The sequence below is a fragment of the Venturia canescens genome, chromosome 6, assembly GCF_019457755.1.
Source record: "Venturia canescens isolate UGA chromosome 6, ASM1945775v1, whole genome shotgun sequence".
In the NCBI taxonomy this organism is placed as follows: Eukaryota; Metazoa; Arthropoda; class Insecta; order Hymenoptera; family Ichneumonidae; genus Venturia; species Venturia canescens.
In genome coordinates this window covers 13756260-13783648 of record NC_057426.1, presented here as the reverse complement: position 1 = coordinate 13783648, position 27389 = coordinate 13756260, and the positions used below count along the sequence as shown (strand labels likewise).

General features: G+C 40.6%; 3 protein-coding genes across 10 annotated transcripts in view; 1 reads left to right on the top strand and 2 right to left on the bottom strand.

Annotated features, from left to right (window-relative positions):
* The first annotated feature begins 334 nt into the window (after window positions 1-334).
* LOC122412599 (protein C1orf43 homolog) lies at window positions 335-2534 on the top strand. The gene is made up of 4 exons (XM_043422275.1): window positions 335-583; window positions 683-839; window positions 1345-1564; window positions 1737-2534. Exons 1-4 carry the CDS (start codon window positions 425-427, stop codon window positions 1927-1929), a joined length of 729 nt encoding a protein of 242 aa, XP_043278210.1. The 5' UTR covers window positions 335-424; the 3' UTR covers window positions 1930-2534.
* Window positions 2535-2582: 48 nt separating this feature from the next.
* On the bottom strand, window positions 2583-7257 carry LOC122412597 (focadhesin). The gene is made up of 8 exons (XM_043422272.1): window positions 7060-7257; window positions 6909-6971; window positions 6660-6814; window positions 6279-6473; window positions 5746-6194; window positions 3395-5573; window positions 2906-3227; window positions 2583-2744 (listed from the first exon to the last, which is right to left on the bottom strand). The coding sequence occupies exons 1-8, from the start codon at window positions 7111-7113 to the stop codon at window positions 2592-2594; spliced, it is 3570 nt and encodes a 1189-aa protein (XP_043278207.1). The 5' UTR covers window positions 7114-7257; the 3' UTR covers window positions 2583-2591.
* A 428-nt stretch (window positions 7258-7685) lies between these two features.
* The window catches only part of sbb (scribbler), a 133675-nt gene continuing 113971 nt past the window's right edge, over window positions 7686-27389 (bottom strand). For 7 of the 8 annotated variants that reach the window (XM_043422264.1, XM_043422270.1, XM_043422263.1 and 4 more), the window contains 3 exons: window positions 26024-26147; window positions 13936-17268; window positions 7686-11328 (listed from right to left, as the gene is read on the bottom strand). In XM_043422264.1, the coding sequence (XP_043278199.1) occupies window positions 11258-11328; window positions 13936-17268; window positions 26024-26147 (3528 nt within the window). In that variant the 3' untranslated portion in view covers window positions 7686-11257. The remainder of the gene's footprint in view (window positions 11329-13935; window positions 17269-26023; window positions 26148-27389) is intronic. The other variant, XM_043422271.1, reaches the window with a different exon arrangement.

The window sequence follows — 27389 nt, the reverse complement described above, 5'->3', positions numbered from 1 at the left end:
CGATGTATGCATATATGAATAAAAATGTTGAATCATTTTTGATGGAATTTTCTAAACAAAAATAAAATTTTATTTCAAAAATTTATCCTCAAATCATTTTTTACCAACCGAGCAGAAGTTCATTCTGTTATTCTCTGAAAATGTTTCTAATCCAGAGAGGTCAGAACTGTTTCATTCATTCAATATTTTACTTAAAAATAGTTCAATAATCTTGTGAACGTAGTTTGATAACAGGATTCAATAATGATATAATATTATTGAATTTTCTTGTTTGACGTGCAGTCGGTAAAAAAGTTGGATGGCTGCTCGCGTGAACAAGAATAATATATATATATATATATAATGATCTATAGTCTATAGTGAGTTGAGAAAAATCAGCTACATTGTGTACAGTTGTCAGTATTTCGTGGACTGCGGTAGAAATATGACGGAGGAATTATCCGGTGTGACAATAGTTATATTTATAGCTGCTGGTGTATTGACAATTTTGTTGCTATTCATATTTGCAAAAAGACAAATCATGAGATTTGCACTGAGATCAAGACGAGGCCCGCATATTCCGATTGGACATGACGCTAAGAAGGTAAGAAAATTCGTCATATTAGGTTAACTCGGGTTCGAGAGAAGGAGTAAAAAAAAAGATATTTATTGACACTCGATACAAATGTTTGTGTACATTTAGTCGCTGAAAAAAGAAATTGAGAGGAGAATAGAAGTCATTCCGAGAATTCAGTACGAACCACAACTCATAAGTGATCATAGATATATTTTAGCACCTGGCAGCCAAGTCCCACCACATTATTACAGGCTCAAAGCTGTTGATGATGTTAAAACCTTAGGTATGTACTATCAATTTTCATTTCCTTAGTACCAAATTTTTTCAAAATCAAAATTCCCTTCGAAGAGTAAATATTATTCGAAAACATTGTAATTCTTCATTCTTTTTTTCTTTCAATATTAGAGCCTTTATTTTAACTCAAATCTTTTTGAACAATATCAAAGTTTATATCCTTGGAATGCACCACAATTCTTGAATCTACTAAGTTCAGACTTGAAAAATGCATTTTCTTTTTAAAGCTTGTTCTTAACATTTTTCAAATTTCATGTACTTCTCCAGCAATCAAATTAAATTCCCACATTTTGTACACAAATAGAAAAATAAAATATTTTTTATTTTTTTCTCAACAGTGCTATCATTATCACTTTTTATTACTGTTAAATGTATTATTATCAGAAACAAAAGGAACAAATATGTTCTCTACCAATTGTTAGTAGCTCATAAAACGATTAGAAAAAATATCAGGTTTCGAATGTATTTTTTATTCATAAAATATAATATTCCAGAAGCTGAAATAACTAAATATGACAATTGTCTGAAGAGGCATCCATCTGAGAATCTTCGAGCTTACTTGCTCACCAGTCTAGCCGCTCCTTTGAATGGCAGTGGCCAGAGAATGATTCACCAATTTTGTGATTTATACGAACATGCCAGACATGATCCAACGGAATTTAGCGATGAAGAATATCAAGTTTATTCTCGCTTGCATCTCAAACTGATTGACGCGTGAGTTTTATACAAACACAAGAAATCCTTGATTTTGAATTTCAGAAGAATTGAAATATTTGAATTCTCGAATTACCCAAAGACGTTGATAGGAATTTTATGCCACATTTCTTGAAAACTTATCTAGAAATTTAGACAGTCAAGTGATTGGGAATCTTGTTCAATTTTTCAGTGCTCGCTTGCTCAAATCTTATCCAAGCAGCAGGAAATCGAGTCCGAGTAGAACACCGATAAAAAAGAACATAGAGACGAAAAGAAACATATTGGAACCACGGATGAGACCGTCGCAGGAACAAATATTGAGTGGTTCACGTCCGAACACACTTACAGTGATGTCTCTTGACAATAATGAAACATCAGTGTAGCATTATGAGTACCGTCACATACAACACATGTGACGAGTGAAAAATTTATTCCTGGGAGTCTCGTTTCACCTATTCACTCAATGTGAGACCGGCTGATCGAGCGAATCGATTTTGATCCATAAAAAGGAAAGAGAATACAGAAAATGAATAAAATATCGGTCGTCGGAAATGGAAAGCCGACAATCGTAAAACCGACTCTTTCTGAAAAATTCGTTGAAACCAATCATAGTAAATAAATTACTACTAAAAATTTTATTAAGACACATCAAAAAAGATGTGGAACGCCCGAAAAAAGCCGATTTTTTTCTCGTCTGATAAAAAAAGTCTTATTAGTGAGAATTTGAAAAAAACATTGAAGGAATAAAAAACGAAAACAACACGCCGTCAATTGTCTTACGCATAAGTTTCGAAACGATTTGTCTATCGTAAGAGTGAATCACAAATTTCTCGATAATGTGTAAATTTGCATTATTGTAATGTGAGAACATTTCTTTGTTTCCATTCGTTTTTTTCCATTATCCCGACAACGATTGAGATTGTCGAGCCCGAAATACAAATTGCATGAAAATAAAGAAGTTGTGCGAATCTCTCGTGCATTCCAACAATGCAAATTTCTGTAGCACATTTATTATCTGTGAAATTGAAGTAATATATTTCAAATATTACGCGTTTATTGGAGCTCTGATAGATAAATATTTCGTCCATGCAACATCGAAGTAAACTTCATTTTTCAGTGATACCAGAGCATTGTGAAATACGATTTTGTACATTCTGGGTATTGAAGTGGTTCTCATGTGATTCAGCCATTCCATGGTCTGTTAAAAAAAAAAAGAGAGAGAAGAAAAAACCAAATTAATAATCCAGAAATGACTGATAATTAGAAACGAAAAATTGTCGATTGTGTAAAAAAAAAAACAATTAGTGTATGTATAATGAGGAAGCGAATATAATGTATTTGACGTGAAATTGAACTCACTTGCGGAATTATGTCTTTCCAATACGCCGTTTGAACTATGCTGGCTACAGCCTGGGGGAATAATTTCGCTCTTGTCAGGTGTGACGTCACGAGACTACGATCATTTAATAGTATACAGTCCGTCGCTGATAAACAAACGACACTGATGAATAAAATTTCACACAAAAATATAGCTGCATCGAGATTTTCCTCTTTTTCCTGGCTTTCGATAAGTATGGATCCTATTCGACGCATCAGATTCAAAGTCCAGGCTGCATTCGATTTTTCCAATCTTATCTCTGGCAAAATTCTTTGTAATTGTTCAAGAAGACATGAGTGAACGCTGTTGAAGGAAAAAGAAACCTTTTCTAGCAATATTTTCACGAAATCGGGAAAGACTCGGGTTCTCAACCCGAGAAAGTCAAATGTCCTCCAAGGAATAAAAATTTACTTGATAATTATTTCTTTGTGAGAAAATTTGTTCAATTGAATTTATAAATTTTAACTTACTCCCGTGTTGAAGACGAAGCTCGGATAATTTCGTTCATCCAGCTCAATGGAGTGACGTCATTTCTCTTCAGAACAAGTTCAGCTCGAATGATAATAGCTTTTCGTAATTTATCAGGAGTAATTTGGAGCCAAACGCTTGGCAAAGTCATTCTCTCTAAATGTTCCGTTGTCAATTGCAAAGCCGCGTTTGTGTAAGATTTAAACATTCTCGAATCTACGTCAATGCGGTCCATCATCTTTTCCAAATTACTCGTGATCAACGATCTGTTGTCATTGTGAATTAATTCATCTTTGAGAGTTTTTGCAAAATAATCCATTATTTCGTCGAACATAGCGATCGCGTATTCATTGTTGCGACAAGCTTTTTCGAGAACATTGTTAAGTGTCGTATCCAAAAACGGGCCGAGAACGTTCGAGCCGACCGCTCGACAAACATCGTCCAGTTTCTTATAAATATTCAAGCACTCTTTGAACTCTTCAGGACTCGAAGTCCCACATTTTTTCGTAAAAGCAGTCATATGTTTTTCCACGTATTCCTTGGCCGATGGTGAAATAGGGGCTTGATGACAAGCCAAAGAAAGTCCGTACTCTCGTGTTTTTGAAGATATTTCAATGGCCGGTTTGAAATGCGAAAATTCGATTGGAGGGAGGGCCTTCAAGTATTTATGGGAAAATATTCTCATGCATTCGATCGTGACAGTTTTTTTATTCTCGCTGTGCGTGGACTTGTAAGTTCTGATGTATTCACCGATGGCTCGCAGAGGGCTTTTTTCCGAAAGATACTTGAAATTGCCGGGTTCACCATGAGGCCATCGATAAATTCCAGTTCGAAAACTGTGCAATTCCTCGCCAATAAAATGTTGAAAAAAATTACTTGCAGCTGGAAGTGAAGAACGATTGATATTTTCCAGAAGAAGTATCCAATAATGGGCCGGAATATAAGGAAAGAGATTCTCCGTTTTATCACCATCTTCTTCCTCCTCATTTTTTCGACTGTTTATCGTTTCCGGCTTTTCCACACGATTTATAAAATCAACCGGAAGTACGCACAAAGGCATATTGGACAATTTGTATGATTGCAAAGCTTTAAAAGCCGATTCAACGATTTCAAGCTTCTTCGAGTTTAAAGCATAGTCCCAAAGTTTCGTGAGAACTTCGGTCATCAATTTTCCATACTCGGTGCCCTCTTGACTTGGGGTTAGTGGTATGTCACCGAAAAGTTCGCAGATTGCTTGTACAACAATCACACGACTTTCTTCGTTCATTTTTGGCGCGAGAACCCGCCACGTAGAACAAATTTCTATAACTCCAGCGACGCAAAGAGCGGAAATGCCATTGAGAGATAAAGCGCTTGCAGCACTCCCGCTTTTCGAGGAACATCGATTTAATATTTGTGACAAAAGTGGCACTAATTCTGCTCCGTGCTCGGAATGATTTTCACAAATGTATTTCATTGCTCTTGCGCATGTTACGTCCGATTGCCAGGAAGTATCGGTGTTGCTTAATTGCACGAGCGCTGTTTGAAGATGTCTATGGCATCGCGGCTCCACTGTCAACGCTTGAACGTACAGTTCGATCGCAACATAATTTAAAGGTTTTCCAGCTGCAGATAATGTCTTCAAAGTACTCATTACGATCGGCACATTTTCCTTCGATCTTGTTAATCTTGGCAGCGCGAATAACAATGTTTTCGTCTGTTCACAATCTCGAGTATTCGACAGTTTGTAAAGAATCGTGGGCAAAATTTGACCTCCGTTTTTTGACAATTCCACAAGGAGCCTACACGTTTTTTTTATGATTTCCTGGTTGTTGCTCTCTAAAAATACTCCAGCAATTATTAGTTTGTAACTGGGCAAGATGTAATTTGGCGATTTCGATAGTTTTTCTAGCCATGGCAAAATCGTCTCTCGATTCAAAGACTCCACGGTGCAACACAATTCCATGTAAAATTGGAGATTTGCATCAACTTTGTACAAGCCTTTAAACTTGTTATCCGATTCAGATTCGCTGGGTGTATAATTTTTTGGTTCACCTCTGACAATTTTTTTAATCAAATTCCGTGCAAGGTCCAGAGCCTCTGAACACAATACCGTAGGATATGCCATCCATTGGAGAATCGATGATATTAGGACGTGAGCAACTGTTCGATTGCAACGCGTCTTATCTAGGATTTTAGCGGCTGAAAACATTTTTCAATCAATTTGACGCTTTGTGAATTATTATATCGATAAAAAAAAAAATTAGCATTTCCTGAAACAAACCGATGAATACTCTGATATTCCGAATATGGAAATATTTTGCTTGATAATATTTTCACTCGTTATAGAAGTGAACGGTTTAATGTGACGTACCAATAGTTACGATATCCAATAGATAAATACTGGGACAGATGGTAATCATTTCGGCTACCAAACACATCAGAACATTGCCAGAATTATAATCGCTGCGGTCAAGAATATTTGAAACCATATCCAGATTAGAGCGAGGATCTCCATTTTTTCGTAGCAGTTCTAGAGCCATTGACGTTATAGAAAAAACGAGTGCAGAACTAAACGATTTGTTACTGTAAGTGTTGGTGATTTCCGCAAGCTCGAGAATCCGGTAATTCGTATCCAGACAACGTTCCAAGCTGGCAGTTTGGAGCCACTGCAAAATTTCAATTTGTAGTTCAATTGTCCCATTTGCCAGTACTAACAAATGCCAAGCTTGTTGTCTACAACTCTCTGAAAGTGAAAGCTTAGGATCGCACAGGATATAAAGAAATAGTGGACGTAGAAGTGTCACATAGCGCTCCAAAAATCTGCAATAAAATGAAATTTATAAATTTTCAGCGGTTCTCAAATTCCTCAATTGAGTTTATAATATTTCAAGACTAAAGTTATACTTTGCTTCGCAATGATTCAGCATCGCCTGCACATCCATCAGCAAGTCTTTCCATGCTTCTTTTTTCTGTACTAAAACTGTTATCAATGGATGTTGCAGTGTTTTCAGAGTGAAAGGACACTCACCCTCTGGTTCAAGTGTTTTTAAATCTAGAGTCAAGAGATTGCATATTGCTGAAGCAACCATACCACAATGTCTGCAAAAACAGAGTTTTATTTTTTTAACAAAGATAGGCAAACGATATACTCAATGTTTGACCCGATTTTCTATAGAGCAATGCAATTGAATACTGGAAACATACATGGAAATGGAGAAAAACATCCATCTTGGATTTTTGATAATAATTGTGTAAGAATATTTTTACAAAATGTGATTTACGAACTTTGCTTTTCCTAGGCAGACTGTTAAATTTGACAGAATGGTTGCCGTAGGAAGAATTCTGCTTTCCGCTAGTGTTACTAAAGCCTGACATGCTGTGATACTTATTATTCCGTTGTTACTTTCACATTGGCTCAAAAGAAATTTCAACTCGGTAATCTTTGGGAAAAAACAAATGAATAAACGATAAGAGTACGAAACTTGTATAAATTCATTAGCATTTTTTTATAGGCATATATCAATTGATCGATACCTTCGATTCGCTTTCGCCGTTTTCCACTTTCTCTTTTACTGCATCCAACAATTTCCATATTGCCTAACAGACAGAATAACAATCTTGCTTATTGTACAATAGAAAGAGTCGTAAAGCAGGAATAGTCAATAGAAAATGTACAGAAGCATACGTGCGATATGAGGGTTGGATTGTTTGAAGCCAATTTGTATTCAATAACGTCCATATTTTCTACACACTTTTGATTAAGAATGAAAAAATCATTCTTTAAAAAAAACTCGAACCGAATTGTGTTGAACAGATTTTTTTTTCAAAATTATCCAAAATTTTTGATTTATTTTAATCTCTGCACTCATTGATTTCGAACCATGGGCAACTTAACCTCAATTCGAAATTTGGTTTTGATATTGGACAGCAGCGCCACTTGTCGCGGGTAAAATTTTGAGCGAATTAATAATCACGTGATCGACAGCGGCCATTGAAAAGGCATTGCATTCTGGTCTAACACGTTTCTCTGGGCGAGTGTTTATTTCCGGTTCGAGAATCATTCAATTTGTCCAGTTATACTAATCATTCAATTCGAATAAATTTCACTAACCTTTAATACATTACCCAGAACTGTGTGCATCGTGGATTCCTGTGATATATTGATTTCCCGTAGAAAAATAAGTGAGTTGAGCAAGTTTTTTAAATTTCCATCACCTCGTGAAGTTGTTTTATAACCGAATTTAGGAAATTTCAATTACGAGACTAATTGTATTATATTCGCAACAAAAATCCACTGGGGCAATTACAAAATGAGATTTTTTAATATTTTTATTTTTGTATGGACATTTTGGAGCATAATGCAATTTTATGTATATACAGATATATGTATATATGTATAATAATCTGGGAAAGGGTATCAGAATACATTCTGGAGCCTGAACACAATATCTTACAATTTAACGACAATATGTCTGCATTTTTGTATTTGCTGTTGCCTGTTATTCTTTTTTATGTTTACGTTTCATATATATGAAAGCTTTAATAGATTCAGTATTTTTTGCATCCTACGAAATGAAAAGAAAAGGAGAAATGAAAAGCTCCTTACTTAATTATATATATTTTATCTCAGTCCACTTGGTTTCGTTATTCCTGTGAATATGTTTTCATTGCATTTTTTCTCTTAATAAACTTGGGATAAATTGTGCAACGTTATAGCAAAATTTGAATACACAACTGAAGAGAGAGAGAGAGAGAAGGAAAAAACTAAGTTTTTCAAACGTCAGAAAATGAATTGCTAATACCAATATTTAAATTTTTGCATCCATCATTTTTTTTCTTTAATTCTTTCGTTACTTTTTGAATAATGTAATATTTCATTGAAACGATTCGCGCGTTCTTTCTAAAATAACAGAACAACATAATTGAATTTTCAAGCAAATACAGGCTACAAACTTTCCTTCGATTTCTCGACGCCTCTATCAATGTTTTTTACTATTTTTTTTTGCCTACAAAAATCACAGTACAGCACCAGAATAAATTTTAATTTTTTTCCCCTCGCAAATCAATCTTCCCTGCACAAATGACTTGTCAAAACTAAAGAAGCGTTCAGTCGTAATTGGAATCTATTTTGTGTCCACTTTATTTTTCACAACGAAAAGGAGAACGATAATAGAAAAATAAGGGAGAAAACGTTACGCTTTGATTTGGCATTTGCATCAAAGTGCGATTTTCAACAACAGTCCAATGATTATTTGCGACATCAAAACTCCACCAAGTTTTAAAGTCTACAAAAAAAATAAAAAAATAATTGAATATTCGTTTATACACGTATTCCTTCACATTTCACCAATGGCAATGACGAAGATAAAAAATGAAGACAGAAATAGAAGTAAACAATGGAGTTTATCGAATTAATATTATGTTCTTACTTATACTCCGTATATTTATAAGTAGTACATTTCGTTTTTTTTTGTTATTCTTTCATCGTTGAAATACATTTTTTGTTCTCGTTCGTATCTTTCACACATGCTTTCGCTCTCCCTCTCTCTCTCTCTCTCTCTCTCCCTCGCTTTCTCACTAAGATCGCACGATACTAACTAAAAGTTATGTATTTTATTTATTCATTTATTGATTCATCATTATTCATAATCCTTTGCTCGTCTCTCGCATCGTTTGAATTTTTTTTTTTTGTAAACAAATAGCATTCTAGCTTTCAATTTACAATTACTTAACGCCTCTTAATTATTTAGAATCGTGATTTCCGCCTTACGAAATATCCTTTTTTGTTTTCTTTTTTCATCTTCTTTCCTTTCATATAGATATATATATATATGTATGTGTATATATATATATACTTTATATGTCGTTACCAATAATTATCGTTACATAATTAAATTGTTTACTTGTTATTTATTTATTCAATTTATTTCTCTACAAGATAGATTCAGCAAATTTACGCATTATCTTTACTATTTATCATTATTATTAATTAATTAATTGTTATTGTTATTATTATTGTTATTATTATTTGTTTCTCTACAAAAATCGAAGTCTCCAAATTATTCTTTACAATAAAATACATTGATTCGGACAGTGGATTTATTCTCATACGTGCATCATTCTCCATTTTTATATTTTCATTCTCACTTGTCTGTTTATCTGTAAATGTAACTTTTCTCATTGTTCGCTCATTCGTTTACATTATACTGGCACATTCACTCGTTTCTCGATTCGCGAAATGACCGCGACTCTCTTTCGCTCTCTTTACACTTAGGACAAAAATTTCACTTTGTGTCGCCTCACGATCACGCCGATTTCGCATTGTTTGTTCTTCCGCATTCTGGGCTTTTATTCCCTCGTAAATCGTCTCTGCTCTATATCGAGGGGCGAATTAAATCCGAGATTCAATTCAGAAGTGCGGATGAGATTTGTTCAATGAACATTAGTCGCACGTGTTTTTATCGTGAGTTTCAGTCTAGCGAGATTCACAATGAATCTTTTTTTGTTTATTTTTTTTGTTTTTCTTTTACTCTTGTTCCGTTATCAGTGGTCGAGGACACATACGTTTTTGTAAATATTTTTTAAATATTCTTCCAGAATCGTCGTCTTTGTTTCCGGTCATTACAAAACAATCGAATTTTCAGAAATCACTAACTTGATAAATTCTTGTCCTCCTCCACCAATATGCGTTTTTTTCACATTCACTTTTACCTTCCTCCATTCTTCCCTCCCCTCTCCTCGAGAGATCTCTGGGAAATAATGGTCGCGCTTTGGGAGGCTTGAGGGGGGAGGGTCAAGATAAAAGTGTGCACAACGCGCGACATATTATCGTCTACTGTTATTCGTATTACAATTCTTAAAATTCAACTACAATTAAATGTATACATTTACATACAATATGTATATATATACCATACAATGTTGCAGTTCATAAAACTACAACTTATCTCGTCATTAATTACATTATTTACACAGAGGATTCCGACGTTTTTTATCTGGCTATCTCCTCTTTTTTTTTTTTTATACTTTTATTACAGACGAGGCCGATAAAACGTCGATTCATTTTTTTCCCTTTCTTTCATTTACGTCTACGAAGTCGATACACAGGAGTATTCATACAATTTTTGTTGTAAATCGACGAATAGCCTTTTCTTCAATCAATATTTTCCATGATTTCTTCTATTTTTTCTCGCCATCGCGTTTCAGTTACGTTTTTTTTGTGTTTAAAAATCGTTTGGAATCGATAGAGATCTGAGAGGTCCGCCGATCGCTTCGCGCAATTCCGAAATATACTGTGTTTCCTGTCGCGATGGAGAACGTTATATTCCATTGTAAGAAAGACACTACTGGAAGAAGCGAAAAAACGACGATACAAGCACGTGGAAGTTTTCGCGTACTAAAAAAAAAAAAAAAAAAAACTTTTTGTGTTTTCGTTCATTCTTTCTTTGCACTCGAGTTCGATTATTTTTATCGGGAATCTCGCAATGAGCAACGCATGAGAATTACTTTTTATTTTCATTCCCCGTTTACATTCGATTATCTTCTCCACAATTTTAGCCTCGCGGATCGTGTTCAGTCTTCGCAGTAGAGCAATGCAAAATTCACTCGAATTTGAGATTATTTTCAAATTTTAACAGACGAGGGCGCTTCGTAAAGACACGAGACGAACCCACGCCACGCCACCCTCCGCTCGCCCTCAAACGCGATTGAAAACATGGAATTTTTTTGCTTTTCGAGGCGTCTTCTCGCTCCTCCTAAGGCTGTCTGCCGCCGGTATTGCCGTGCAAGTGGGCAGCAGCGCTTCCAACGTTCGTTGCCGGATGATTGTGATGGGTTTGTGCGGAGTTTCCGGCGACGGGTACGGGAGCGACAGGGGCCGTGGGTCACTTGGGCGGAAAAGGCGATATCACCGAGGCAGCTACCGCGGCGGCCTGCTGACTCGCCAGCACTGCCGCTGCAACAGAGACCGAGTTTAATTTTACCAAACCGATGGTTGCAATGAGTTATTATGAGTTAGATTTAAGGTATAGAAAGGTATTGAAAGGAACGCGTCAAGTCGCGTCAAATGATTTGATGACGTTGATGAACGTGAACGCAGTTAATAAATTCTGAGTCACATGAAATCAAAGGGATCGCGATCGGCGATCTCGCCAGCTCCATTTCTTCCAATAAAAAAACTACGAAGCCATTCTCCAGCCCGCGCAACCCACGCTCCTTACCCGTACACGTCTCAGACGAAACGATATATATATATAAAAACTGAGATACGTGCGCCGTGACGAAAACAAGAATAAATGAAATTGCGAGGACAAAGAACGGTGTCGGATCCTCTCGATTATTTCACGACATTTTGGAAGGAAAATCGCCGGTAAGAAAATTCATCCTACGACCACATTGATAATCGAATAAGTTTTACGAAAAACGAGATCTACACACATCGTTTACAGTCATCACATCGATTAAAAGAGATCCGAAAGGGATATGTGTAACATCTAATGGAGAGAAGCATTTTTTTTTTGCTTCGTCTCTTTCTCTTTGTTTGCTCCAATCGAGAATCGTAGTTGGGGAAAAAGAGCAAGGGAGTGGGGGTTCCCCAGATCATGGGGTACACCTGGCAGTGATTTTTGTTCTACGATAAGATACACTTGGTCGGTCGTTCGATCTTTTGGCGTCAAAACTCTCGTAATGCTTTTCCAAGATGACACGGATCGGACCCACAAATGAGGAATCGGACAACATTTTATTCTTCGAATTGTGTTAGTTCCTTTTGATTTTTCTTCTTCTTTCTCGGTTCGATTTTTCCTGTTTTTTCTTCATCGAATTCAGCCGCGAAGATTACAAGAGTTTCGCAAGTGAGAACCCGCTGTGTCCTGATTACACGATAAATCGTAATTTCAATCACGTACTCGAAATAAAACGTTTGCAATATCGTTCTGACACGAGCAAAAAAGATTTCTTGCAAAACCTCGTTCCGCCCCTTCGAGCTAGTGTGTGCGTTCGACCTGGTCTCGTTAGTTCATCACTCCGATGTCTCATTTGTTTTATTGATTTTTAATTTTCTTTTTTATTCATATAAGTTCGGAGATAGAGAAGCACGATAAATAATTATCACAGTCTGAACTAGCCTAAAGTTCTAAACTATCCTACGCACGCTGTGCGAGCAATTCTCGTCAGAGCGTTCAACTCAATCCGATCTTTTCTCAGTGTTCTTCTCTCGATTATTATTCTCTTTTTCATCGAGAGCAAAGGTTCGTCGGAGTTTTTTTTCGTTCTGCCGATTTATTTCTCTTTTCTTTTGCAAATATCCACAAACGAGAGCAGGAGCGTGCAGGAGCGTTGGCATCCATCAATCCGACTCTCGATTGGGAATCATGAAAAAACTATTTACACGAAGATAAAATGATGTCTATATATATATATATATAATGTGCAAGTTGGAGAGCAATTCGTTGAATTTCAGAAAAAGCCCTCATTTCGGCAAAGCCTCGTCACGATAAAAAATATATCTTTGTTTTGTTTTCCTTTTTCTTTTTCCTTTCACCAAGTTTTTCGTTAACAGCCGAGTTAACGAAAGAAAAAAACTGATAAAAACGATACCGCTCTGTTTCCTATTAGTTTCTACGAACTCTTAGGCCAGAAAACATAGTTTTTTTGCTCGGGAGTGTCGTGTCGAAGGAAGGCGGAAGACAGGGGAACGAAGAGAGGCGATTCGTCAGCTTTCTCGATCGATCTCTGTCGCGACTCGATTATCACGATTCGACTAGAATTAGTGAGATGATATGGAGATTGACGACGAATCAACTGTTCCTTTTGTGTTCTACATGCTTCAACGAGTCATTGAAAAAATCTTCGTGGAATGAACATGCAGGAGAGGAGAAGACGAAGAAAGTTTCCATTGGCCTCTCTCGTGTGTGCTCTAGGGGAGTTGTTCTCGTTCACAATTGTAAATGACAGATCGGCGTTTTCGTGTTTCGCTAAAGTCCGGTAATCCGCGCGATGCAACGAACGAACGAGTTGTCCAATGTGTTCGAAATAAAGCGAACTACAATGAAATAAAAAAATAACTAAAAGAGAGATCAGAGTTCACACTCATTCGTCCCGTTGACAAAACCGCACGTCAGGATCATTCAAGCTCTTTCGTAATCGACGACAGAGTTTCACGCTCAATGCATTCGATAACAGCCACTCTACGAGTGTTTCGTCACGTGTTTATGTATTGTCACAGAACGCGCACAGGCAGCCACTTCTCCTAGACGTTTGGAGAGCGCAAACTTTAATATCATTTATTTCTTTAATTCCGTTTAATTAATCTATGAATTCCCATTGTTTGTATGCTCATTGTTTGAGGCATCGTAGTTTATCGAAGCTTCGACGATCGAACGTTACATTAAATAACTTGATTTATTTCGGATTTCATATAATCTCAATGATTTTCATTGGTTACCCATTTGGTCCGTGTGTGTCCGTTAATTAAACACGGTTTTTGAATAATGCCTGATTCACCGAGTTGGAGCCGCGGATCGCCGGTAGCCTTACTGTCAGGGTCGGACGAGGGGCTTACCTCCGTAAGGGGCGGGATACTGTCCCGTCAACAGTGGATAACCAAGCCCGACGTGGGTATGATGATGGGTATGAACGTGCCTCTGGGGCGGCGGAGATCTGCTGTCTTTGCCGAGGTTACCGACGCCGCCGTCGACAGGGCCCTGTTGTCCCTGCTGATTGACGCCAGGTTGTTGTTTCCCACCGGGTTGTTGTCCCGAGGAAGGTGGCCCAGGTCCGGCGACGGAACTGGGTGGTCCGCTCGGTGGTCTGGCCGGTGTCGGACCAGCGGCGGAGGGGCTGGCCGAGGAGGAAGAAGTTTTAGGTGTCGGTGATTTGAGGGCGCGTTCTTGAAGCTCGTGAATTTTATGGGCCGAGTAATATTGGTTGGCATGATGCTGGAGAAGATCGAGAGCTTTGCCGGGGGGCCTGCTCAGATCTTCGGGGGCGTGATACCTCGGCAATTGATGTAAATAAGGATTGCCGGAATAGGGACCAGGTACGAGCATGGGGCTCAAGCCGCGATAAACCGGATGACTCGGATCGAAGGATAAACCGCCGTAATGCTGGGGCGGCATGTAGCCCGGATGTATGTAGGCATATTGAGAGGTCGGGGGTGGAGGAGGCCCTTGAGTCTCCATGGTCGGTTTGACGCCCTCTTGCTTGTTGTTCTTGGACTCGTCGTTCTTACCAAGATCCTGCGGTTTCTCTTGTTTCGGCTGATGTTTCGGACTCGGGGGTGGCGGTTTAGCTTGCTGCGGTTGCTTCTGAGGTTCCTCTTTGCGCCTTTGCTCACCCGGATAGAGATAATACCTTCGATCGTCTTGGACCGGATTGGGAGGGGGCGGTGGACCTCGCTGACTCTGAGAGCCGTGATATACGTGGTAAGGTGACATTTGACTCTTCATCTCTATGCTCTCTTTGAGAATTTGATGATTCTCGTGTTGCTTGTCCTTCATGATTGTTTGTTGGGACTGAGGCTCTTGTTTTATTTTCGCCTTTTGCTCGTGAGGATCTTGATCCATCGATTGATTTTGCACCTGCTGTTGCTGTTGCTGCTGCTGTTGCTGCTGCTGCTGCTGCTGCTGCTGTTGTTGCTGCTGCTGCTGTTGCTGCTGTTGTTGTTGTTGCTGCCGTTGTTCAACGACTTGCTGCTGATACGCGTGATAGCCCGGTATATAAGTGCCGTAACCGCACTGGTAATAGTTACTCGGGGGTTGGCTCAATTCCTTCTTCTCCTTCTCAACATTCTGCAGGCTCGTTATCGAAGGCATTTGCGGTATGTTCAACGGTTTTATCTCTTGCTTGGGGGTAAGGTCGCTGGGCTTTTGATCGACCGATTGTTTATCTTGAACGTTCGGAACGAGATAAGGAGGTTGTCCGTAATACGGATACATACTGAAATGAGCAGGGAGATGCGTTTGCGGACCAGGTTTTACGTCCTTCTCCTGACTTTGCTTGACCTTGTCGGCTTGTTCCGCTTCGAGTACCGGTGCAGCGTCGTCCGATATGTCCGAATAAGCAGGACTCTGTACATCCTCCCTGGCTGAATCGACGATCGGTGGCTCGAGCGGCGAGGGATGAGGACTTCCACCGGGCGATTTACGAGATTTCTTCTTGAAACTCGATTTGGGCGTTCGGGGATCTTTGCTCTTATCCTGCTCGGGCATTAGAGCCGCGGTCGGTTTCACTTTGAACTGTGGCATTTTCGGGTGAAGACCGACGCTCGGATAGGGCGACAAGTGTGACTGTAAACCTGGCACCGGGTGAACTACCGCCGGTGACGAGTTTTGGAGACCCGCCGGTTGCGATATTTGCGTTGCTAGACCCTGTAGACCCGGATGTTGATTTAAAGCTTGTAAACTTTGAGGCTGTTGCGAGGCTTGTTGTTGAGGCGGCAAAACCGATTGATGAACTACGTGAGCAGGTGCCGGTTGACCGAGAGATGTTGGCATCGGATGCTGCAGCGGTGGCAGTTGATGCGCCGGTGGTAATTGTTGCTGCGGCGAGGGTAATTGTGGGATAATAGATTGGAGAGGTTGCTGCTGCGGTGGCTGTACCGTAAGAGGTTGAGGTTGGGTTTGGGCCTGCGGTTGAGATTGTGGTTGGGTCGGAGGTTGTTGTTGCTGCTGCTGCTGCTGTTGTTGTGGGACTTGCTGTTGCTGGGGCACTTGAAGAAGAGGACTTTGTTGATTTTGATGAGTAGCAGCAGTTACGGCAGCTTGCGTAGGTTGTGGAGGCTGAGGTATGTTCAAAGGTTGTGGAATGCTCGTGCAAGGATGAGGCGAGGGAACTGGCCTTGGTGACTGACTCGTATGCGGACTGGGGCTTTGCGGGGGTGGATTCGTTGACGGAACTTGTTGTTGAACCGTTCTCGAGGGAGGTGGCTGTTGTTGCTGTTGTTGTTGTTGTTGTTGTTGTTGTTGCTGCTGCTGCTGCTGTTGCTGCTGCTGTAGTTGTGGCTGTTGCGATTGTTGTTGAGCCTGGACAGGAACTGGGGTCGTAATCGGTGGATTATTAACGACCGGTGAGGCTGCAACGACGACCGGTGGGGCGGGTAAATCATCCTGGCCGAATCTCAATACACCCGGTTTAACGATATTCGTTTTATCCGAAATGTTTGGAATAGGCGGTTCCGCGGATGGGGATGGCACTCGGGGCGGCGGTGGTGGCGTTTCCGGTGGTAACGAACTGGCCGAAGGACTCGTCGCTCGGACCGGAGTACCTTCGGTCTTTTCAGCTGGCGATTTCACCGGCGTCGCCGGACTCGGCGCTTCAATGTTACTCTCGTCGTTCTCCGACGTACTCGTTATACCCTCTTTCGTATCTTCATCGTCCGCCGAACCATGGGCATGACTCTGATGATACTTGAGACCGTTTATGTGTTTGTACTTTTTACTACAATTCGGTTCTGGGCATTCCAGAAGAATAGGGCTCGCCGGAGGTGAGCCACTCGGTGGCGTCGGCGGGGGAGCTCTTCTTTTAGTCTTTTCTTCCTCCTCGGGACCTCGGGACTTCCTCTTGGCCGCTGGATCCGGTCTCGGTGGCACAAACGCCGCTGGACTCGGACTCGCCGCTGGTGAACCTTGCGCACCACGGCGACCCTTGGCACCACCGTTTCTCAGCTTACTGTGCACCGAACTTCGCGTCTCCGTAAAATTACTCAGGTCGTTGCCCGGAGTCGAATTCGCTGCTGCGCGACCACGTTTCCCTCGTCCTTTTGGCGTCCTCGCGTCCAAATCACTCGTCGGCGAATCACAAAAACGCGGGGGCGCCCAATCGTGTCTCGTACAGTCCAACAGCGTACCAACGTACGTCTTACCCCGCCACGTTACGTTCACCACCAATACACCTGCAACAAAATTAGTACGTCTCAAATAGTAATTGTCCGTAAATTTCCTAGCTAATCGTCTCTCCCAAAAATTATTTTTTTGTTTTTCAATTGTTTTTCATTTTTTTCATTCCTCACTATAAATTAAGAACGCTTGATAATATCTTATTTCAAGGTATACAACTAGTCGTCAACGAATGCGTTCATAATCGATGAATGATTTTGCCGAACGACCTGACAACTCCTCGCAAATAACTCACTTCAGAGGGAGTAGTATAGCTTTTAACGGGATTTCTGAGTGCGCAATTGCATAATTCATACTCTCTTACGAGACTCATTCCAACCACCAATTTAGCGGTGTATTTTAGTGTGGTTATACTGCTTTTAAATTTATGACAATTAGATAAGTGCGCGATTTGATGCTCGAGATATAGAGAAAAGGCGAGAATATACATCGGAGAATTGTTTATTACGTTGTAGCGCGCTTTTACTTTTTCTTCGCGTTGCTCGTGATATTAGCGAGGGAATATATCTCCGACGTGTATGTGTGAGTATTACGTGGATGAGTGGGTGGCTGCGTGCACGACCCCGAGAGCCAGACGAGAGATATCGATTTCCGTGTGGTACTATACATATTTCTCTCTTTTCTCTTCTGTCTCTCTTTCTATACATACATATATACACACACACACACACACACACAATGGGACGGAGGCTTTTGCGGTGAGCGAGAGGCGAATGGATAGACGAGAACGTTAAAACAGGTACACCTTTGATTTCCATATTATTCTGTGGTTGCACTTAATTCGCGAGCGAGGCATTTCGCTCGACATCCAATGAGGATATCCATGAATCATTCATTCGACATTTCGAGTGTATTTCTGATCCAACTGCGTGAGCGTGTTTGTGTGTACATATAAATACCATATGCTTCGCTCGTTCTCTCCTCTCTCAAACTGGCATTAAGCTCGATTTGGATAGTTCCGCCACAGACGATCATCAAATACAATATTATTTATATATACAGTCATACGAACCAGAGTCCATTTCCCATTTCACCCGTGCGTTGACTGTTGAAATTGCGTTAATACGAATGCGGTTACAACTTCACGTAGACGTGGATTTTCGCTCTGCCCATTCCGGGCCACTTTTGGACTCAATCTCCGGCCCGTTATCGCCGTTATTATTATTCTACGGTTTCTCGTTAAGTTCTATCAACATCGTTCGATATCGTACCCGGAGGATTGTACCAACGCCTCGTACGAATGATCCTTTTTTCACTCGTGTCGAGGACCAATTGAAAACGAATGTTAAAAACAATAGAATCGCAAGAGACCGCGAGTTACGAATCAATTCATTTTTCGGCCTTCGTTCATATATGTTATTCCGTAACGCATCCTGCTTTATGGGCCGTCGTTTGATAACAGCACCATCCGGCTGCCTCGATAATTCTACCGAATGGTGGAAAAACGAAAAAATGGAGCAGAGATACAAAGGAATAGGGGAGAAACCAGAGGCGAAATGTTCGCCTGGAATGTAACAGGGAATCTCACAATAGAAACGAGATAGCTGAGAGTAGATATTCCGGTAGTCGTGCTTCTTTCTGTGCACCCTCCTCGTTTGCTGGAGCTCGTAGGCGAGCTGAGATTCGCCAATTTTACGGATCCGTACATATCCGTATGTAGCACATATGTGTGATAATAATATACATTGTGCGAGGCTTCCAATGTGCGACTAGGATATTGAAGCTTTTCGGATAAAGATCGTAGTAACACGCGCTCTTGAGATTCTCTTAACCGAGAAAATGGCAACGGGAGAAGAGTCGGGGGATCCGGTCCATGATCGATTCTCTAGATGAGAGAGCACGATATTCGGATATCGATCGCGTGATTTAGCCTGCCGTTCGGAACAGGCATGTGAAGTGATGTGAAAAGCTGTGTCAAGTTTGAAATTCTCACCGGAGTATTACACACGTTCGGATATCCAATGACAATCGAACATTAATTTCCGTGGTTTCAGGCATTTCCGGAGCTTTCATTTTTCTCATTAGGGTGTGTTTGGCTAATTATAATTGTATATTTGGCTTCTACACTACAGTTTCAAATAATTGAAGCCATTATTGAAATTCCACGAGACGGAGAACTTGAAGCATGTTGTTGCGAGGTTTCGTTTGGAGTTTCCAAGGATAAGAGGCTATGGGAGAAGGAAGACGTGAATTTATACAAAGGGAATGGATGAGAAAGAGAGAGAGAGAGAGAAGTAAATATGAAGAGAGTGGTTTGCCCCGGTTGCACTTGGAGAGGTATACGACGTTCGGGGACACTCCGGGGGTGCTTCGAGGAGAGTACTCTTGAGTACAGTACACGTAAGGGCTATGGAGCATCGAGGCGTAGCGCAGAGAGACACGCGGAACAGCCAAGAATACAGAAGGTTGCTTTTCTCTCTCATTCCCTCGAGTTCTCCAACACGATATTCATATTAAATAAAAGGGCGTAACTCGTGCCACTTCGCGTGTTAAATCACGAGGGTTATCGCTTTCCGTTAGTCAGCGCGCTCAATATATATATATATATATATATATATATATATATGCATGTACGTTGTGCGCTCGGTGCTCGGAGGGAGATTCACTCTCGAAAGTAGCCTGGCTCGAAGCCAGACGATGACGTAGATATTTTCTCTCCTCTTCTCTCCTAACTGAGAGGCAGAAACAGCAGACTCGAGAGCAATCAGGGCGCTCCGAGTTGATGGAAGGTTTAAGAAAAAAAAACACACACAGGAAAAAATTCCACACGTGTCATCGGCTAACGAAAGATCGCTCTCACATTAAGGAGGAATGAAAAAAGATGAAAAAAAAAAAAAAAATAAGGGGAAAAACAAAAGCGAACGGAGATGGAAAAATGGACTAGGAGTGGAAGAAAAAACAAGTCGCGGTGACTAAATGTGAGAAATCAGTTGAATAAATGAAACGTGTAAACAGATGTAATATTAACGTGATGAATTTGATAAATAAATCTTGCAGGACGAGCAGGATTTAACCATTTTTCAAGAGCACGAGAACGAGGATGGGGAAAAGGCAGGGTACGAGAGCATTTGAAGCAAAGTGAGTCCACGGAAAGAGTGAGATAAAGGTTGAAAGGTGGAAGGAACGTGAATGCTGTGCTATTAAAGCATTGTACGTATGTATGTATTTACGAGAGGGAGTTCCGAGGGTTTTGCCGCGGCAATAAAGAGACTAAGAGACGGAGGGAACTAAACAGAATTCATTGTGCCTTCTTCTTCATCTCACCCCTCGCGATTCTCCCCTCGCTCGTTCTCGTCCGTACGTTTTTTTTCTGTGCTTGGTTCTTCGTACAATTCTCCGCAAAATTCTCAGCCTCTCAGGGCGCAAGTTCGCCGAGAGAATATGCGGAAAGGAAAAGGAGGTGGAGAAAAATCGATTAAACTTCGCCCTACTCGTACATCGCTATTGTATTAATCAAAATAGAAACTAGAACAATGCAAACTGGATTACGTGTACGGAGAGCGACGCGATAAAGGGGGTGGTGCGAGACGCGTCAACAACCCTGACTCCGTTTGTGTACCCAAGGTGTGGTCACCTCCCGTGAGAACGATTATATTATTGCCCTCCGTCTCCCCATTTTCCACCCATATGTATTTTAATTAACGTCCTGTCAACGCTGTAATTACGAACTAGGCTCTAAACTTCACGATATACATCCGAGGCTCTCTATAATTTAATACACAATGGATGCACGAATATACATGTGTATAATACGATCGCTAAGCCCAGCTCCGTCAAATGCGTCAAGAAACTTGCTGCTGCACAACACTAACGCGATATTCATTATCTGTAGTAATAAATAAAACCTTCGTACCTTTGTATAGGAAATAATCCTTATTAAGGTTGGTACGCGCAGGCGGCCGATAAGTTGGGGAAAATCGATACTCGGATTATGAAATTTTGGTCGAGCGCTTGGGTATTTAATTGAACAAATTCTATAGTGATTCGTTTCATTGAATAAATAAATGGAAATTCGTGTAGGATCGAGGCGGGTTATTACGGAAATTCCTGTAATCGAAATATTGATAAAACTATTAGTTATTTTTACAACAGAACATATATAAACGGATTGTAAGTTTCCAAACAGAGATTTGTGAATCGCATTTTGAGGGTTGCTTCAACTGCAAGTTTTCATGCAGAGGAGTTGAAAAGTATAGGAAAAAAACGTGCTGATACGCGGGAGATTGAATTGTGCGAGAAACGGTGGAATCCTATTTCGGAAAGGAATACGTGTGGAAGAGGGAGATGAGGCTCTTTTCGATGTATGCGAAACGAGCGCGTGTCGCCCGATGCCGCTAAAGCCATCTTGCCAATATCAATCCCCGAAGAAGGTGGAACATGGGACAGGATGGTTTGTTGGAAGATGAGAGTCGGGAATGTGTGGTAAAAGGAGAAATCGATAACAAGCCACGTGTGACACGAGTTTACGTTTGGAGTTCGCGATGTGTATACTTTGCTCTTTCGGCGTATAAAAGCATCGCGTATATGCGTCTATACATTATCGTATTTATTCTATACGGTGAGAGGGGAATGAGTATTTTCGATAGCTTCTCGAAAGCATATCGTTTCCGAGCGTCTCACTGATCCGGAAACTCCTCTTTCAGCCTCAAAATCCAACTGGGATTCATCCCTAATGCTCCCGGTGCATTGACATCGGCGACGAGAGCGAGATACAATGGAGAGTGGGTTGAAGGAAAGCTAAATTGGTAACGCGTCCATAATCGTCCCTGAGCTTTTTTCATATACGATGCGGTGGCGGTGCTGCTGTCTCAATATTTATACAAGTATAGAGCCTGCGTGTGAGAAGTACACAGGGATGTATAACGTCACGCATTTCTTGTTGGCAAGCAAGATGGAGTTGCTGGCAGTTTATACCCAATAACTGGAGCTAAATTACGCCTTTATGCCCTCCATCTATCGATTTTGTGTCTACGTATAACGTTTGTCTCCTCGGAATTGGGATTTTCATGGATATTGGAGCTGCTCCGTGGTATCACACAATCATGTGCGTTTGCGTGCGAGCCTCTGTTCCTTTCTCACTCAAATCCCTTCCCCATCTACCGACGGATGTGTGCGCTCGTGAATTTCCACGGGGTGATTCGGAAGCTAAAGCAACTCCCCCGTCGTTGCTTGACGTTCGAGCCTCTTACTCGCTATCTGTGTTACACCCCAAATAACCTCTCAAAACCCTTTGAGGGATTAAATCACGTTCTAGCAAACAAGATCGCTCTCCGCACACGTCATCGCGCCGCACTCCAAGCTTCGGATGAAAGCGCATTTTTTCTCGCTGTGCAGGGTCGCTTCTTGGTCCTGTGGAGTTATGAGATATTCGAGGTTTATCGGGGGCACGTCGACAACGGAGAAAGACGCTTAGATTAATGATAAATTCATTCATACCGAAGACAATGATTCTTTGATAGAGCATTCGAGAAAAATAGCAACTGTTTTATCGAGTCCGGTAACAGCCACACCCGGGGGCGTTGAAAATAAGTACACACAGAGCCGTACCACATTCGGTCAACACAATCGCCATGATAGGTTGGAGCTCGTGGCTCGGGGATACCATAGAACGACCTAATTTATCAAAACTGTTCAAACAAAGCTCCAATTATACTTGGTTTCAGAGATAAAATCCTCTCATACTCTCGAGCACGTTTTCACCCCGTGGGTTGCTTTTCTTTCCGAGTATTTCGGGCCTGAATCCCCGGGAGATCGGGCGTGGATGAATCTATTATCGAAGACGTTTTTTATTCGACGAAAAATACACTTTCTCATCAAACCATCGAGCTTTCCATTATCTTTTGTGTTTATTATTATTTTCAGCTCTTTTTCATCCGTTTTTACGATAAATAAAGCATAGCGGAATATCGATAATGACGATGATGATAATGACCTTGTCGAACACGTTTCTCGCGGGATGCACTACACGGAGAGGAATACCGGATCTAGATAGTGGCGATCGTAAATTTTTAAGGGGTCGTAAATGCTCCAACCGTGGCCCCTATATATACGTGCTTATTTTATATAAATAAAAAGATATAAATATACCGATGTATGCGTGCGTTCGTATCTTTATACGCGTAAATATATATTTATCGACACGAGTCGCACAAAATGGAGAGTATATTCAATTCCTTCCAGTTCCTCGAGCATCGCTTTCGTGGGGTACGTTAGCGATGTTTTGTACCCGAATCATTATTTAGAGGAACAAAATAACTATCGAAAAAAACGTACAGGAAATTGGACTGTAGCTTTTTGGTTTGAGAGAAAGTGATGAAATGCAAATCGGAATTGAAGGGAAGAAGAGCACGAAGCAGGGGTGTTTAAACAGGGGACGAAAGGTCGAGAAGAAAAATAGATAAATATGGAGAGGATTTAAACAAAAAAGAATCAAGGACCGAGCGAAGCTTGGAGGGATTCGGCAAACTTTGGAAGAAAAAAATCGAGCGAAATGTGAAAACTGAAGAGATGAAAAATTCGAGATAAAGATAAGAATAAAATGGTAAAACCATCAAGTTTGTCAGTATGAAAAAATGGAGATAAAGCGATCGGTGGGGAGAGTTGGAAAAATCAAAATAGAAAAAGAAAATTGAGGAGAGGAGGCTGTAGAAAATCGGGGAATAAGTGAAGATCGAAGGGAGGAGAAAATAAATTAAGAGAAAAAAATGAAGAGCCGGGGCTGCAAAAAAGGGTGGATTCGTGAGTATAGGTACGAGCAGGATAATCCGCTTGGAGGACCAGAGTGCCGAGTAAGGGAGTGTCTCCCAAGGGAGAACGAAACCACTCTTCGTTTTAATCGCAGAGAAAAGAAAAAAGATGGAAAAAAAAGGACGAAAGTTAAAGAGAAAGAGAGGGCGAGTCAAATAAGATCGCGTCGCGTGGTAAAACGCCGGGCTCGAGATTAAGCAGTATTTCCGCTCCAGAAGAAGCACTTTTCTTGCCACTGCTCTTTTCTCGAAAGGACTCGATGAAAATAACCTGTCCTCGGGATTTCACGTGTTCCCCCCTCACCGTCCACCTCTTTTCACTCACCCCCACGAGAACCATGTATTTTCTCTCTTACCGTTTTTTCCGCTCTTTTATTTTTATGACACCGTGTCTCCTTAATGGAAAACTACCACTGAAAATACCTGCTTTCACTAATAGACGATTTTTCCCCTTATTTTCCATCTCATTTTTATTGACCGTATTTCTTGGGAGTCGAGACATTATTTTTTATATTCAAAGCAATGAAGAGGGAACGAGTAAAAATGATGGAAAGGCCAATGAAATATAGAAACAATTGTAGATGCATTTTCACCGGAAAATGACTCGAAAAATGAACGATTTTATTCTCGATTCAATGTCTCGGTCCCTCCCAATGATTTTTTCATATTTACGAATACATTTCGCAACTTAAAGATTCACGAGAGAGATCCGAGAGATGATGGAGAAGTGGAAAAGAAGCGAAGCTCTCGAGATTCCCTATCTCGGATTGCTCTCGACAGGAGAAAATTAATTTCTCATTCAAATGTATGCGAAAACGAGCTGGGAGTAGATGGAGAATTACGGAAAGAGCTATTTCGCGGGAGACGTAGAAAAAAAAGCGTGTAAAACGAGGCAGAAGTTTCTTTCATTTGGATTTGTTGAGTTGAAAGCAAAAACTTCATCTTTCAACTTCCCTCCAATTTTATTTTTATCCATTTATTATTGTTATTATTCACGCGTTGATAAAAATCGTTATTACGACTATTACCGTTTTTCTGACGTCTATTTTTCTATGCCACCGTCATTACAAATTCAAACGTCTATAAAAATATAACAGTAATGATAATGATAAATTCAACATTTATAAGAAAGTGCATGTGTAATATTCATACGACGTCGATCTTCTTTTTGCTCTTTGCTGGATTTTTTTCGTATTTTTATTCCTCCCGGGCTACGCCCTGATACGAAAAGAAATACCGTCACGATCGACTTTTCCACTCCATCGGGATTTCTACTCTTCTCCTCGCCAATCGCCCTCCTCGAATCTATACATTTTCATATATACGTATATATCGATCGGGAAAAGTGTATAGAACCGAAGTTATTCCCGTTCCCTCTCCCTTTCACCTCTTATACCATTCGTCTATTCGTTCCTCGTCATCACTGAAGGATGTTTCGACGGGATAAGGGTCCTTGCGAATTCGTACGTCAGAGAGGCTACGAACGGGAATAAATTTTGCAATCTTTCGCAGAAAGCGTTGAATTCAATACCAGTTTTCCTTTCAATTCTTTATGCCCTCTTTTTCTCCGCTTCTCTTCTCGTGCTCGTCTATTGTGGGCTTTTTCTTTATGAATCCTTTGATACGAGACTCGGGAGGATTTTAAAGATGTTTTATTGGGAAATAAATCTTTCAAATGTTAATGATACAGCGGAGCAGCTTTCAGTTAATTATATCTTCGCGTTCTTTATGCATCGAGTTTAAATGCTCCCGTTTATTTCATATCAGCCGTCTTTTCAGCCAATTCTAATAACTCGGTTGTCTTTTTCAAAGGAGCTTTTCAAATTTGAGCGCAAATTCGTCAGAGATGGAAATTCTTTTGTTGCTGACGAGCAGAGACGACACGCGGTTCACGTGTCTTCGTAATTACCGCAGGCATTATAACGCGGAGACAAAAGATCATTTCGTATGATAGAGCTTCGTTATGTTCTTTTTTTAGTACAATAATCAGTCCGTAATAGGTCCTCACCTCCTTCCGTTTCGTGCCAAACGATACCCTCGAGGGTCACCGATGTGCCAGGCTCGCAGGGCCCCAAACACTCCGGTTCCGTGATCGTTCCTACACTCGTCCCGACGCAAACGTCCGACATGTCCTGCAACACACGAAACAAATGGAAATCTCATTAGAAAAGCTTTGAAAATGAGTGTATTTTTTTCCAACAAAAACAATGGAAAATGAAGGCAGAGGAAAATAGTTTTTTTTTTCCCCCATTTATTTGGGGCTCGAAGTATTTTTCGACGTTGTCAAGCGGGTCGCGTACGTGGCCCTAAAAACTTTATTGTAAAGCTCAAATTTGCAGCAAGTCGTAGGGGTTCACGGTTTCTTTTTTATCCTGAGAATCCCGAGGGAACCGCAGCGCTTTAGCTGAATTGGCCTCCATCTCGGAATGGCCGTTCGTCGTCGTAGAAGAACGGAAACGAAGAAGAAGAAACATTCGTACCAAAGTACGAAGTGAAAGAAACGTAGAGTATAAAAAGCGCAGTTAAATGCACACGAATCGATGACCGACAGAGAAAGGTCTTGAGTAAGATGATTTTGTAGTCGCAAGTCGATAAAAGTTGAACGCTTTCATTTTCCGCCAATTGATTTGCTCGAAACACGAGATATGATAAACGAGGAATATTAAACGACCGGAAGCATCGAGTTGGAAAAACGGTGCTCTTTTCTTTCTCCACGACACGATAATGAAAGTGAGCTCCTCGTGATTTTTCGCTTCCGCAATTCTCGGCGATGAATTGTATAAATTAGAAAAATTCATAATGTACCGTTTATCATAATGAAATGAATTTTTGCTCATTTTTTCACATTTAACGTTATTTAAAAGTTGAAAATCATGGCCTCTGTTCCGTGGACATTACAAATTGGTCGGATCTCGAGAGCGTTTATTACCCTCCGACGCGTTTAACGCCTCTTATTTATGAGCTTAATCGCGAGACTCGGTTAAGCGAGGAAGACTGCGAAAAGCACCGGATAAAATGACAACGACGATGCTAAAATATGCATCCTTGCAATTACATCGATTGCACGCGCCTCAAATTATCTTTTTTCCGCCAATATCAAAATTTCCTTGGACTCTGCGTGCATCTTTGTTCGTTTCCAGCCTTCAAGTATTCCTTCCACACCGCGCGAATTAAATCTCTCGATTGCAATAGCGAAATCTCGTGAATTAGACGAAATATGGCGCTGAAGTTTCCAACGTTGGAGTCCAACGAAATGGTCTAAAAAAACTCTCAAATAATTCCAGTAAATCTCCAATTTTCTTCCCTGCCGAATTGCCAATTCGTCATATTTCAAGCCGCATCGATAATTCGTGAAATAAAAAAATAATTAATGA

Excerpts from the sequence above, each read along its gene's own strand:
- LOC122412597 (XM_043422272.1), bottom strand. The coding sequence starts at position 7,113 with ATGGACGTTATTGAATACAAATTGGCTTCAAACAATCCAACCCTCATA. Across the intron at positions 6,195-6,278 it reads CTGAATCATTGCGAAGCAAA|ATTTTTGGAGCGCTATGTGA; the intron begins GTATAACTTTAG and ends ATTTTATTGCAG. Across the intron at positions 2,745-2,905 it reads GGAAAGACATAATTCCGCAA|ACCATGGAATGGCTGAATCA; the intron begins GTGAGTTCAATT and ends TTTTTTTAACAG.
- LOC122412599 (XM_043422275.1), top strand. The coding sequence starts at position 425 with ATGACGGAGGAATTATCCGGTGTGACAATAGTTATATTTATAGCTGCT. Across the intron at positions 840-1,344 it reads TGATGATGTTAAAACCTTAG|AAGCTGAAATAACTAAATAT; the intron begins GTATGTACTATC and ends ATAATATTCCAG. Across the intron at positions 1,565-1,736 it reads CATCTCAAACTGATTGACGC|TGCTCGCTTGCTCAAATCTT; the intron begins GTGAGTTTTATA and ends TCAATTTTTCAG.